The 15,274-nt window shown below is 42.0% G+C and overlaps 1 protein-coding gene across 1 annotated transcript in view; it reads right to left on the bottom strand.

The window, feature by feature from the left end:
• Positions 1-90: 90 nt before the first annotated feature.
• The window catches only part of LOC141164054 (uncharacterized), a 32,232-nt gene continuing 17,048 nt past the window's right edge, over positions 91-15,274 (bottom strand). Inside the window, exons 3-7 of the mRNA XM_073649218.1 lie at positions 12,492-12,547; positions 12,244-12,412; positions 9,817-10,230; positions 7,916-8,028; positions 91-111 (exon numbers count right to left, since the gene is read on the bottom strand). Of these exons, the coding sequence (XP_073505319.1) occupies positions 91-111; positions 7,916-8,028; positions 9,817-10,230; positions 12,244-12,412; positions 12,492-12,547 (773 nt within the window). The remainder of the gene's footprint in view (positions 112-7,915; positions 8,029-9,816; positions 10,231-12,243; positions 12,413-12,491; positions 12,548-15,274) is intronic.

The raw sequence follows: 15,274 nt of genomic DNA, 5'->3' as shown, positions 1-15,274 counted from the left end.
TATTGGTTCCTCACCAATCGCTGCACAGGAACCTAAAACCCTGTATCTCCCTAAAGCTAGGCCCTGGCTAGGAAAGGGGGGAGGTGAGCGCTAGACGATCCCCACTAACGGCTAAAAGACAACAAGGGAGACAAACAAGGGGGGAAATAACTTAGCTTGAGCCGACTTCAGAGAGATTACACGAAAGATCCTCAAAACACCAGAGAGGACGTAAGCAGACTGCAATCGCTCCAAGCCTTCTCAGGGAAACATATGAATATCACCAGCGCCTCCCTATAGCAAACTCAAAGTATTTAAACACCCAGACCAGGATGTTAATTAGAGCAGGAGGGAGGGAGCCGCTGGGTCCTAGAGTGAGACAGATTCTAAGGTGTCTGTAATGCCAAACGAAGATATCTGCAATCAACTACAGGGCGACTGTCTGTCACATCTGACACACCCGTGACATCTTGCATCCCAAAGTCTGTGTCTCAGATTGTAAAATACACTGTGGACAGGCAACTCTGGTGGGATGATACATGATTAATCTATTGAAGACCGAGAAATTTTTCAACTTTTTTCCCTCCCCTTCTTTCAAGAGCCATAACTTTTTTGTTTTTTAGAACTTATTTAAACCGTATTAAAAAATTCCAAGTGGAATGAAATAGTGAAAAGATTTTACCACAGCATTTATTGCGCGGAAAAAAATTACCTGGCAATATAATTCTTCAGATCAGTACGAATACTGCGATAATGTGTATACTTTTCATTTTGGTGGTGAAAAACATTCAGAACATTTTTTTTTTTTTTACAAAGAAAAAAAAAATTTTTTGTTGTTATTTTCTGAGACCTGAAACTTATTTTTCTAGAATGGAGCTATGCGAGTTGAGCAATCAATTTTACTGATGATATTAAGTAATATGTATAACATTTTAGACATTTTAATTGGATTTTTTTTTTCTTGATGTGTGGAATTTTTACTCCTCTTTAAGCATTTACCATAGAAGTTAAAGAGGTTGTCCACTAATTTCACATTGATGGTTTATCCTTAGGATAGGTGATCAATGTCTGATCGGTCGGGGTCCGATAACTGGCACCCCCGCCGATGAGCTGTCATTGGCCGCTGAAAGAAAGTGCTCACTTGTGGCGCTGGCCGTCTTCTGATAGTGGCCATCGTAGGGTACTACACATCTGCCTACTATTGATTTGAATGGGAGGCGGATGTGCAGCAACAAGCCCGGACCACTACCAGAAGCCGCTGACACCGATGACAGCTGATTGGCAGGTGTGACGGGTATTGGACCCCAAACAATCAGACATGGATCACCTATCCTAAGGATAGGTCATCAGTGCTAAAGTAGAGGACAACTACTTTTATTATTTTGATAGATCAGACAATGTGAAACCAGATTTTTTTTTTTTTTCATTTTATATTTACAATGGGAAAAGGTGGGGATGATTAAAAGTTTTATTTATTTATTTTTTTAAATTGTACCTCATTTTTTTTAGTTCCCTTAGAGGATTTGAACCTGCGATCCTTTGCATGCTCTATATACTGCAATACTATGGTACTGCAGAATATTGTGTACAAGATGGTCTCCTATGAAGCCCAGCCTGTGACAGCCACACCAGCTGTTATAACCCGCAATCGCTGCATGTAAATGCTGCTGTTAGTGACTGGTAGCAGCATCTAAAACCATTAAACAGCGACGATCGGAGCTAGCTCTGGTCGCTGCTGTTGCAAGCAGATGCCAGCTGTATAACTCAGTCCCTGAGCCAACTCCACACAAATGTACTCCCACCTTCCATATGCGTAAAGGGAATGTCTACACGGCCATATTTTCTCCCAGCCCAATATGGACAATATGTATTCCAATCAGACATGTGCAGCATCTATCCTGTACGGCGGCTCAGTGGTTAATAATATTGCCTTGCAGCACTGGGGTCCTAGGGTTATATATTGCCCAGGGACATCTGTATATAGCTTCTATGTTCTCCGTAGGAGTATGACAGGCAGCAGTAGGTAAGCCAGTAACCGCTGCACTATTCAGTCTATGGTAATGGATGAGCACCATAGGTTTTTAATGGAGCGGCAGGAAACACGTTCAACCACTGGTGCACTTAGGCTATGTGCCCACGTTGCATTTATGAAGCAGAAAATTTCTGCTGCATAAATGCAAGTTCTCTCCCGGAAAAACGCATGCGGAATTCCGCACGCGTTTATCGCGCGTTTATCACGCGTTTTCCACATGCGGAATTGCCTTGCGTTTTTTATGCATTGGACAAAGGCAATTCCGCTTGCGGAAACGCAAAATTAAATGACATGCTGCGGATTTTTGAACGCGGCATAAACGCTGCGGAAAAATCCGCAACATGTGCATAGAACTTGCGGAATCCCATTGGGGACCATGGGGTGCGGATATACATGCGTTTTTCAAGCGTTTACGCTGCGGAAATTCCGCAGCATATACGCTTGAAAAATGCTACGTGGGCACACAGCCTTAGGCCTCGTTCAGACATATGTGTTTTGATTTTTTTTTTTACAGATAGATAACGCATACATTATAGTCTATGGGGCTGTTCACATGTCCGTGTTTTTTCCGCTGTCACGGATGAAAAATACCAATACAAGTCTATGAAAATCATGTAACCCACGTTCCATTATTTTGCGTCCGTGAAACACGTCTGAATGAAGCCTTAAACTCTTTGCTCCAGTCTTGCACCTGGAGGATGGATGTTTCCCATTTTGCAGATCCCACAGGTCAGACTACAACCGATCTGAGGCCACGGCCCCACAATCAGTATTCGGTCAGTATTTTTTCTCAGGTGTGGGAGGAAAAACCAGGTGAGGAACAATCAGAGAAAAAGGCTTCAGACCAGAACAAAGTCTTTATTGTATCAGAACTCTATTTTTCTAATGTACAATTCCAAATAAAACCGAGTAACGTTTTATACCTTAAATATAGATATTTTTTTTTGTTTTTTTTAAAGTAAAAAAACATTATCTTCTTCTGCCTAGCCAGACATAACAGTGCAGGCAAAATATACATATAAAACATAACAACTTCTAAAGTCTTCCATCCAACAAAGTTCTGAAAGAAAGGAAAATAAAATCAGATATTACTTCTAAGGCCATATTCACATGTTCAGTATTGGGTCAGTATTTTACCTCAGTATTTATAAGCCAAAACCAGGAGTGAAACAATAAAGAGGTAAAGTATAATAGAAACACGTCACCACTTCTGTATTTATCACCCACTCCTGGTTTTGACTTACAAATACTGATGTAAAATACTGACCAAATACTGAACGTGTGAACATAGCCTAAGACATCAAGACAGACAAATGTAAGAAACATAGCTGGATAATAGTGATGGATAAATAAGATCAATAAATTGCTATAAATATTTAATTATTTTTTCCTGGTGTCAATGCCGCTGTTCTGAATCCGGCAATGTTTTTCTTTTGTTCCTGTTCTCTCCATTTCTGAGCTATTCCCCCCTCTTCCCAGTATATAACTGGTCTTTTTTATACAACTGGGCGTGATCCTCAGTCTTTTCTGTTTGCATTTTTAACAGGATCACACCCAATTGCCTAAAAAGACAATTTACATCCAGGGAAGAGAGGGCCATATCTCAGGAACGGAGAGGAGCAGGAACAAAGGAAAAACATCTCCAGATTCAGGAGAACAGCGGCATTTATAAAGACACAAAAAAAATCATTCACACGTTTATGGCTTCTTTAAGAAATTTTTTTAGGGCAGTTGTATACTAAAAAAAACATATATATATATATAATTTTTTATATACTGGTAAATACTGTATATGCTCTGCAGACTGCTGGAGAATGAATGGAGCTGAGGTGCACAAGTCCAGTCACCGCTCCATTCAGACAGGGCATTTCACGACCTTATTCTCGAGATCAGTGGGGGTCCAAAGGGTCAGATAGGTCTTAACTTTTAAAGGTGGGATACTTTTGCTAAACATAAGAACAACACTTCAACCCTGAGACAAGGGGGCTGGCTTGGCCATTGAAACAAGTCAGTAAGCCAGCCCTCTTCACCCATTGCATTGGTCATATGCCAACACTAGAAACTTTCCAAGCACCAGCAGGAAAAGTGACCGACAGACCATGCTACACACTTCAAATCTAGATTCGCCCCCTCCCCCCTCCCTGCTGTTATACCTTATTCACCTACATATAACTGTAGGGTCCGCCACCCCTCTACATACAGGATTATTGCACATTACAAGGGCAGGAGATATGACAGCCTTATATGCTACCATTATTTTTGCCTCTGATCCATACTTAACCCCTTAATAACATCTGACGTACTAATACGCGTCTGTGCCCTGTGACTTAAGAGCCAAACCCGTATTAGTACGTCATTGCGATCGCGCGCGCACACAGGCTGTGCGGGTGCGATCGCCGCCAGGTGTCAGCTGATTGTCACAGCTGACACCCAGTACTATGTGCAGGGAGCGGTCCTGCACCGCTCCCAGCACATTAACCCCTGCGATGCTGCGATCGAAGTCGATCGAAGTCGATCGCGGCATTGCGGGGGCAAGGGGAGGTGATCGCCGATACTCACCTCCTCTTCCGGCTTCCAGCGCAGTCTGCAAAGGCTTCCCGGGTGTTGCCATGACGACCCGATGTCGTCATGACAACATCCGGGTCACCAGACAGCAGGAAGATTGTTTGGACATGCGCAGTGCATCTCCAAACAATCTTCACACTGTGCACCGCTGATAGCCTGCATGGCATAGGGATGGTGCTGCATTCCTGTGCCATGCAGGCGATCAGAGAAAAAAAAGTGAAAGTCCCAGAGTGGGACAAAGTAATAAAGTGTGTAAAGTGCTCGCTACTTGAGTTTGCATCGGGTGCTCTGGTATGCATTGAGTATCATGGGTATTTGAGTGACATGCTCGAGTCTCTGCCCCATATGCTTCGCGGCCAAAAAAACTTTACGGGGATTGCCTGCCATGCACGAGCGATCCCCGCATGTTTTTTTTTTGGGTGTCTAATAACCGTGAAACATGCAGAGCAGGGACTCGAGCATGTCACTCGAGCACACGCTGTACATGGTGCATACCTGAGTACCCGATGCAAACTCAAGTAGCGAGCACTTGCGCTCAAGAATAATGACAACTTATTCAATATGATGACCTAATGTAAACAAATTCTGTGCCGTACCTCTGGGTTCAAAATGTTCACTATACACCTTAATAAAATCCTTGAGGGGTATAGTTTCCAAAATGGGGACACTTGTGGGGGAGCTCCACTGTTTAGGCACATCACGGGCTCCCCAAACGCGACATGGTGTCCGCTAACGAATTGAATGGAAAATCGGCTCAAATTGTTAGCGGACGCCATGTTGCGTTTGGAGAGCCCCTGTGTGCCCAAACATTGGAGCTCCCCCACAAGTGACCCCATTTTGGAAACTAGACCCCCCAAGGCACCTATCTAGATGCATAGTGAGCACTTGGAACCCCCAGGTGCTTCACAAATTGATTCATAAAAATGAAAAAGTGGGTTTTTTTTCACTTTTTCATTATTACAAATCAATTTGTGAAGCACCTGGGGGTTCCAAGTGCTCACTATGCATCTAGATAGGTGCCTTGGGGGGTCTAGTTTCCAAAATGGGGTCACTTGTGGGGGAGCTCTAAAGTTTGGGCACACAGGGGCTCTCCAAACGCAACATGGTGTCCGCTAACAATTTGAGCCGACATTTTGTTAGCGGATATCATGTTGCATTTGGAGAGTCCCTGTGTGCCCAAACATTGGAGCTCCCCCACAAGTGACTCCATTTTGGAAACTAGACCCCCCAAGGCGCCTATCTAGATTCATAGTGAGGACTTGGAACCCCAGGTGCTTCACAAATTGATTCATAAAAATGAAAAAGTGTTTTTTTTTTCACTTTTTCATTTTTACAAATCAATTTGTGAAGCACCTGGGGGTTCCAAGTGCTCACTATGCATCTAGAAAGGTGCCTTGGGGGGTCTAGTTTCCAAAATGGGGTCACTTGTGGGGGAGCTCCAAAGTTTGGGCATAGAGGGGCTCTCCAAACGCATCGTGGTGTCCGCTAACAATTTGAGCCGATTTTCCATTCAATTTGTTAGCGGATACCATGTTGCATTTGGAGAGTCCCTGTGTGCCCAAACATTGGAGCTCCCCCACAAGTGACCCCATTTTGGAAACTAGACCCCCCAAGGCACCTATCTAGATGCATAGTGAGCACTTGGAACCCCCAGGTGCTTCACAAATTGATTCGTAAAAATGAAAAAGTGTTTTTTTTTTCACTTTTTAATTTTTAAGAATGAATTTGTGAAGCACCTGGGGGTTCCAAGTGCTCACTATGCATCTAGAAAGGTGCCTTGGGGGGTCTAGTTTCCAAAATGGGGTCACTTGTGGGGGAGCTCCAAAGTTTGGGCACACAAGGGCTCTCCAAACACAACATGGCGTCCGCTAATTATTCAAACAAATTTTACAATCAAAAAGTCAAATGGCGCTCTTTCCCTTCCGAGCCCTGCCATGCGCCCAAACAGTGTTTTTTCCCCAAATATTGGGTATCTGCGTGCCCAGGGGAAATTGCACAACAAATTTTGGGGTCCATTTTTTCTTGTTACCCCTGTGAAAATAAAAAAAATTGGGTCTAAAGTAACATTTTTGTGAAAAAAGTTAAATGTTCATTTTTTTCTTCCACATTCAAAAAATTCCTGTGAAGCACCTGAAGGGTTAATAAAGTTCTTGAATGTGGTTTTCAGCACCTTGAGGGGTGCAGTTTTTAGAATGGTGTCACTTTTGGGTATTTTCTGTCATAAAGACCTCTCAAAGTGACTTCAAATGTGATGTGGTCCCTAAAAAAATGGTTTTGTAAATTTTGTTGGAAAAATGAGAAATCGCTGGTCAACTTTTAACCCTTATAGCTCCCTAACAAAAAAAAATTTTGGTTCCAAAATTGTGCTGATGTAAAGTAGACATGTGGGAAATGTTATTTATTAACTCTTTTGTGTGACATATCTCTCTGATTTCAGGGCTTAAAAATTCAAATTTTGAAAATTGCTAAATTTTCACCAAATTTCCGTTTTTTTCACAAATAAACGCAATTGATATCGAAGAAATTTTACCACAATCAAGAAGTACAATATGTCACGAAAAAACAATCTCAGAATCAGGGGGATCCGTTGAAGCGTTCCAGAGTAATTACCTCATAAAGTGACAGTGGTCAGAATTGTAAAAATTGGCCTGGTCATTAACGTGCAAACCACCCTCGGGGCTTAAGGGGTTAATAGCTGTTTGTCATCCAAAAGCCAAATAGCAGCATAATATTGATATTTATCTGTAAATTGCCAGCAAAGATCACTTACCTTAGCTTCTATGAGCAAGTTAGTTATTCTTTGTCATCTTTTTTTCTTTCTGTATATATTAAAAAGTAAAACGCAGACATAATTTTATAGACATTTCCAGGAGGAATAACACAACGCAGAGTTTTACGAGAAGTCTCAGCATTTTATTATATGGAATACTCATTTACTACCAGAAGAGACGACTGCTCCTCTCACCAGGGTCCTGCCAGGGCCTAATGGTAATTTTTATTTCATGTTATAAAAAAAACATTAATGAGAGCTGATGTATGTGCCGCAGATGGGAAGGGGTTAAACTGAGTATGACGATAGCTGGTCATCACATGTAATATATGACCCCAAACCAACATGTGTGGCTGGAAATTGCCCACGTCACGGGGGGCCGGCGGTGGTGATGGGCACAGAGCAGCACTGCCGAAGAGGCGGCTTACACATGGGGTAGCGGATCGGGCCTTCAAAACCCTGGAACCTGAGGAGTCACTAGTGTTAGTCTACAAGGGACCCCTGAAATAACAAGAGCTGGGGGCTGCCCCATATGAAGGATGATATTCACCTACAATGCAGATACTTGCCTTTTTCTTGAGTTTTGTCAGAAACCCGACTCCAGAATCTGTGGACTCTCCAAATGAAGCAGTTGAACCTTGCATCAGTTTCTTGCTTTCTTTTTTAGCTTTATCGCCGTCTTCTGCAGGGAAAATAATATCTCAGTATTAGAGCCGCAGGCAGCACAGACTCTCTCATCTCTCGGCATCACAGACTTGGCCCTATCCTGGATCTCCTCGTATTTAACAGACAGGACATTCAGTGCTCCCACTCACACACCTCCTCCTCACCTCACCCCCTATCTGTCGGTGTCCCCCAAGATTCAGTTCTAGGACCCCTGCTCTTCTCCATCTACACCTTCGGCCTGGGACAGCACATAGAGTCTCATGGCTTTCAGTATCACCTCTATGCTGATGACACACAGATCTACCTCTCTAGACCAGATATCTCCTACCTACTAACCAAAATCCCACAATGTCAGTCCGCCATCTCATCCTTCTTCTCTGACAAATTTCTAAAACTTAACTTAACATGGATAAAACTGAATTCATCATCTCTCCGCCATCTCATTCAACCCTCCCAACTGACCTATCTATCAACGTCAATGGCTGCCCACTCTCCCCAGTCCCTCAAGCTCGCTGACCTGGTAACCCTGGACTCTGATCTCTCCTTCAAACCACATATCCAAGCTCTTTCCACTTCCTGCCGACTCCAACTCAAAAATATCTCCCGGATCCTCACATTCCTCAACCATGAATCTGCAAAAACACTAGTGCACGCCCTCATCATCTTCTGCCTCAACTACTGCAACCTCCTGCTCTGTGGCCTTCCTTCCAACACTCTCGCACCCCTCCAATCTATCCTAAACTCTGCTGCCCGACTAATCCACCTGTCCCCCCACAATTCTCAGGCCTCTCTTCCCTGTCAGTCTCTTTACTGGCTCCCCATTGTCCAGAGACTCCAGTTCAAAACCCTAACCTTGGCATACAAAGCCATCCACAACCTGTCTCCTCCATACATCTGTGACCTAGTCTCCCCATACTTACCTGCACGCAACCTCCGATCCTCACAAGATCTCCTTCTCTACTCCCCTCTTATCTCCTCTTCCCACAATCGCATACAAGATTTCTCTCGTGTATCCCGCCTACTCTGGAACTCTCTACCCCAACACATCAGATTCTCGCCTACCGTGGAAGCCTTCAAAAGGAACCTGAAGATCCATCTCTTCTGACAACCTGCAGTAACCCTCGCTCCACCATACCGCTGCATGACCAGCTCTAGATTGTGAGCCCTCGTGGGCAGGGTCTTCGCTCCTCCTGTACCAGTCGCCGACTTATATTGTTCAAAATTTATTGTAATTGTTCGTGCTATGTATACCCCTTTCACATGTAAAGCGTCATGGAATAAATGGCGCTATAATAATAAATAATAATAATAACTTCCCAAATAAATCCGTCAGCTAACTGATCTCAATGAGAACTGCGATTTCACCAGCGGTGGTGCTAGAGGAATATTAAAGGGGTTGTTACATCCTATTTTAATTGCAAAGTGATTGTAACTTTGCAATTTACCTCTCATTAAAAATCATCTCAGTTCCTAAAAGCGGAGGAATTTTTAATTCTATAGCTTACTGCTTATTGCATAGATTACCGACCACCTCTGCAGTCTATCAGCAGTGGCCGGTATCCTTGACATGGAGCGTGTGACTGCAAGCCCTGCTCTGATGGCTGGATCCTCTTCTATCCACAGATATTGTCCATCAGGAGCGCACCACTCACCGCTCCGCAGGAAGCCAGAGGAGCACTGTGCTTCTGAATAGCATACCTGAGAAAAAAAACTCTAAAAACCAGAGGACAGCTTCCCCATGTGGAAACCCAATGATCGGCCCATCTACAAGGGACACTTGGACCAACTTAACACAGTCACTCACTTTTCTTGTACTTATCAGATTTCTTCTTTTTGGAGGGTTTAGAGCTAGTGGTCTCTTCTGCCATCACTTTCTTCTCCTTCTTTGCTTTCTTCTTTTTTATATCTTTCTTTTTGGACAACCTGATCTTGGAGGGACTCTTGCGGTTTTTACCTCTTTTTTTTGCAGATACCTGGCCGTGTTCTGGGACAGCCGGGGATTTTATATTAAAATCTTCATCTTCGGAGTTCTGACTCTTTGGGAATGAGGCAACATGTTGGGGAAGACTTTTCCCAAGGACACTACTATCCTGGACGGTCACTGTCGCAGCTGCTACATCCCCACTCTTTGTACAGGAATGTTTCTTCAATTTTGACTTTTTGGGGCTCCTTCCCTCCAACAGGGCCAAAACTGTCTCTTCTTCAGAGTCCAGCAGACCTTTTAGAGAAAGAAAATAAACAGATGCTAAAATAAAAAAAAATCTAAAGTGTTTGTGGCAAAATTCACTTTTGTAATTCGGAGTCATTAAAACTTTTGCACTGTTTCTCTTTTATAGCCTTTATGTTGCAGAATGAGATAACTGAAAATCCATCAGTGAGCTCATTCTGATGGGAGTGTTTAACTTCCTTCATCTGAGCTTCTCTCAGCTGACTTACGACCACAAAGTTCAACTCAACTTTCAGGAGGTCATAAATCAGCTGAAAGCAGCTCCGAAGAAGGAAAATAATAGTTATAAATATTCCTGTCAGAATGAGCTCACTGAAAGAACTGTCAAAATGTTTTCATTTAAAGGTCCCTGAATGTGTCCACATTCTTTAACTCCATCCTTTTTTGTTCTCCCTTCCTATTTCCATAACCTTTTTTTTTATTTTCCAGCTGACATACCCATATGAAGGCTTGTTTTTTTTGCAGGAGGGGCTGTAGTTTTGAATGGTACCAGTGACTTAACCACATAATGTACTAAAAAAAACTCCAAGTGGTGTGAAATGGATAAAATAAAACACTCGCAATTCCGCCTCTGGATTTTAGGCTACACGGTGTTCAATGTGATTGAAAAATGACACGACTTCTTAGTACGACTATAGTGATTACAAATTAAATTTATATAGTTTGTTTCATATTTTGCAGCTTATAAAAAGTTGTATTTTGTAAAAAATAAAGAAAAAATAATTAGTTTGTGTAATCATTTTTTAAAGAAAAGACTGTGAAGAAATGCCTAGTTGGACTACAAGTAGAGATTTCACATACTGTGGTCTAAAAGCAACAAACGTGAATATCTCTACAATGGAACGATGCAGCACAAAACGGAAAAGTTCAACAGAATCAGGGGAGCTGGTAGATTTTTACAAGGTATTTAACTCATTTTTTTTCAGCAATTGACAAGTCTTCAAATGTGGCTTTATACTCTTTACCCAGTTTGTACAAAAATCCTAGAAACTCATTTTAGCCCCCTTCACAAGTCCTGATATTTCCGGTACTGGAAAAAACAGTAGTGTTGCTATCCGTGTCCGTGTGTACATGTGGGTCATCTGCGTAGCATTCGTGTGCACAATCCATGTGACACATGCTGGAATAGAATGCAGAATAGAAATGACAGATGTTTAGGTGTTAGATGTGTAAAGACAGAGATAGATAGATAGATAGAGGGATATATAGATAGATATTTTAAAATAGAGTCGAACAGCACCAGTAATGCACAAATAGGTGAAAGGCCTCCCAGACAATGATTCCGTTGTCAAGTACTATCTATTCAAAAAGAAAAGAAAGCAGACCTCCAATAATTCTGAGAAAAGTGAGGACTTTATTAGCCCATCAGATGTGGCAACGTTTCGGCTGAGCGCAGCCTTTTTCAAGCCAAAAAAAGGCTTGAAAAAGGCTTTGTTCAGCCGACACGTTGCCACATCTGATGGGCTAATAAAGTCCTCACTTTTCTCAAAATTAATGGAGTGCTGCCTTTTTTCTTTTTGAATAGACAGACAGATAGATAGAATATATAATTAGTATTGTGTGTGTAGTTTACTGTACTTGTATTGAGCTAATAAATAAATGAAAAAAAATTACATGGGGCCCCCCCCATTTTTGATAACCAGCCAAGGTAAAGCAGATAGCTGCGTGCTTACACTATCAGGCTGCAATGGTGAATGGTTATTGGGCTTTTCCCAGCCTAGAAATACAAGTCAGCAGCTGCCCCACAAGTGGTGCATCCATTAGATGCGCCAATTCTAGCGCTTTGCCTGGCTGTACCTGATTACCCTGGTGCGGTGGCATTCGGGATAATGATAGTTGAGGTTGATGTCAGCTGTGATTTGTCAAAGTCACAGCTGCAATCAAGCCCTGGGGTTAGTAATGGAGAGGTGTCTATCATGAAAACATAAACACAAGACTATCCCTCGTTCACCATTGAAGGGGGCCTCAAATAGTATTTGGTTCCTGAATCCCAACTGCACTAACCTGCTGGGGTGACCGGAGCAGGTGGAGTCGGCTTTGCTTCCGGCTGTGTTTGAACTTTGGCCTTTGTTCCACTTGGCTTTTCGGTACTCTCATTAGCTGGGGTGGTCTTGTCTTTTTTGTTTAAGGTCAGCTTTCGTCTTTTAGGTATGGCTTGCAGAAGACTCTGTAACTGGTAAATAAATCATGAAGAGCTTAGCACAATGTACAATGAAAGGAGCCGACGTAGAAGCGCACTTAGCGACACATACCTGAGGTTCTTGCGGCTCCTTAGCATCATCCACAGAGTCACCAGCTGTTCCAGGTACTAAAGAAAGACAAGAACTTCACTCGTGACCTTACTGCCCATAGTCATCTTTTTTTATTCTGTCATTCATCAGTTCAAAATTCTGCTTTGAGGTATCAACTCCTTGGGGGGGGCTCAGTGTCTTTTTGCAGCGGCTTGTTAGTTTTTACCTCCTTGCCCTCCAAAAGCCATAACTTTACATACCCATACAAGAAATTTTTTTTTTCAAACATGGAACAAGTTGTATTGTTTAATGGCAACTTATAGTATTGAGAAGTTCTTTACATGGTAATAAAAAAAATGACATTTTTTTTTTGGAATAGTTTTTTTTACATTTTTTGGCTACGGTGTTCAGTGTGGTTAAAATGCTTGGTAAATATTTTGTGGGCCAAAACAGTAATGAAGATACCAATCTTAGCTTTTTATTATTATTATTATTATTATTATTATTACTTTGTAAAGTAGTAAAATATAATTTTTAGGGGTTTTTAAAAAGGGTGTTCACCATTTTGATTTTCGAAACAAATACGGTTATTTATTTAAATATATATATTTTTATTATTATTATTTTTTTTACTTTTTATTAAACTTTTTTTTTTAAATCAGGGGAGGAGTCCTGAGGAGATAACACTGGATTTTGGCTGTTGGAGCTGAAAAGAGGACACCGGTAAACCGCGCGCCGATAGGCGCGCGCATTTTAAAGTTTTTTTCACTGTTTTCAGAACATTAACAGTAAGAACATGGAAGAGTCCAGGAGCCATTTGGTGAGCTGCATATCCTGCTACATGTTCACAGACTTGCCAGTGGAAAAGCCAAACTTCACATGCCAGAAATGCAAGCTTGTGTCCCTGTTGGAGGAAAAGTTGCGAAATCTAGAAGAGAGGTTAACTACCTTGAAAATCATTAAGGAAGGTGAAGAGTTCTTAGACAGAGCAGAATTATCTCTTCATGATTCAGAAAGAGAAGAAATTCGAACTTTACCTGATGAAACAGAGGAATGGAAGCATGTGACCCAGAGAAGCAGGAGGATCGAGAGGCAGTCAGCACCCATACTGCTCAGGAACCAGTACCAGGCTCTCACGCAGGAGAACCATGAAGAAATACAGCAAAATAAGACTTTGCCAGCAATGAATAACCTTGTAAGCCCTCAGAATCCTCCTGGATGGAAAAAGAAGAATGTTGTGAAGAAAAAACGGAGAGTGGTGGTCATGGGGGATTCCCTGTTAAGAGGAACAGAGGCCGCTATCTGCAGACCAGACATAACCTCAAGAGAAATGTGCTGTCTTCCAGGAGCAAAAATTAAAGATGTGTCTGACAGGATATCAAGACTCTTCAGACCTACAGATCACTACCCATTCCTGCTAATACATGTGGGGACAAATGACACCGCAAGAAAGGACCTGGAAACCATCTGCAGTGACTTTGAAGACTTAGGCAAGAAAGTGAAAGAATTGGGAGCGCAGGTGGTCTTCTCATCCATCCTCCCAGTGGATGGCCATGGAACAATGAGGTGGAATAAGATTCTACAGGTGAACAACTGGCTACGTCGATGGTGCCGTCAACAAGGATTTGGATTTCTGGATCACGGAATGAATTACCTATACGATGGACTACTTGCTAGAGATGGGGTGCACCTTACGAAGACTGGAAAACATGTATTTGGAAGTCGCCTTGCTACACTCATCAGAAGAGCTTTAAACTAGAACAATGTGGGAAGGGAAGCAAAAGGCCAGAAAAAGCCATACAGCTGACAAATACTATTGAGATCTCTGCTACTGGAAGTGGAAAGGAAGAACAAAGACAAAACAATTTAAATAATAAAAGGACACCATTGTAGGCATTTACTACAGGCCACCTGGGCAAGCTGAAGATATGGATGAACTCTTTATGTATCAAATGACCAAGTTCTCCAAAAAATATGACGTAGTGGTCATGGGAGATTTCAACTATCCAGACATTTGTTGGGAATCTCTCTCAAGTAAAACTAACAGGTCAAGCAAATTCTTATCCTCTCTTGCTGACAACTTTATCTTCCAAAAGGTAGGGGAGAAAACAATGGGATCTGCTACTTTGGATCTAATCCTTATAAACAGGGAGGAAATGGTTGAGGAGGTAAAGGTGGCTGGGACCCTAGGAGGCAGCGATCATGCTATTATAGAATTTTGGATAACTAGAGGAGGAAGACATGTGAAGACTCAAACTTCAAGGTTAGATTTTAGAAAGGCAGATTTTAAGAGACTCAGAAAGAGAATAGGAGGGATCCAATGGCTGGATGTCCTTAAGGACAAAAATGTCCAGGAAGGATGGGAAATTTTTAAAAATGAGATTCTCAAAGCACAATCGTTAACAATCCCGAAAAGTAGGAAGAATGGGAAGCATTTAAGGAAACCAGGATGGATGAACACAGAACTTAAACACATGCTAAAAAGAAAGAAAGAAAGAAATGTTTATTAAATGGAAAGAGGGAGGCATATCTAAAGAAGATTATAATGCAGTCTGCAGATCCTGCAGGGCACGTATCAGGTTAGCAAAAGCTGACAATGAATTAAGGCTTGCAAGAGATGTCAAAAGCAATAAAAAAGGATTTTGGGGGTATGTCAAAAAGTAAAAGAAAAGTCAAAGATGCTATAGGATTTTTACAGGATGAAAATGGAGAAATGGTAAGAGAGGATGTTGAGAAGGCCGAACTTTTTAACTCCTATTTTGCATCTGTTTTCTCTCAGAAAGAAAATGTAACATCAACTGATC

Source organism: Phyllobates terribilis, unplaced genomic scaffold (assembly GCF_046119375.1).
Source record: "Phyllobates terribilis strain yellow unplaced genomic scaffold, ASM4611937v1 Scaffold_10__3_contigs__length_209671492, whole genome shotgun sequence".
Lineage (NCBI taxonomy): Eukaryota > Metazoa > Chordata > Amphibia > Anura > Dendrobatidae > Phyllobates > Phyllobates terribilis.
This window is presented reverse-complemented; position numbering and strand designations above follow the sequence as displayed.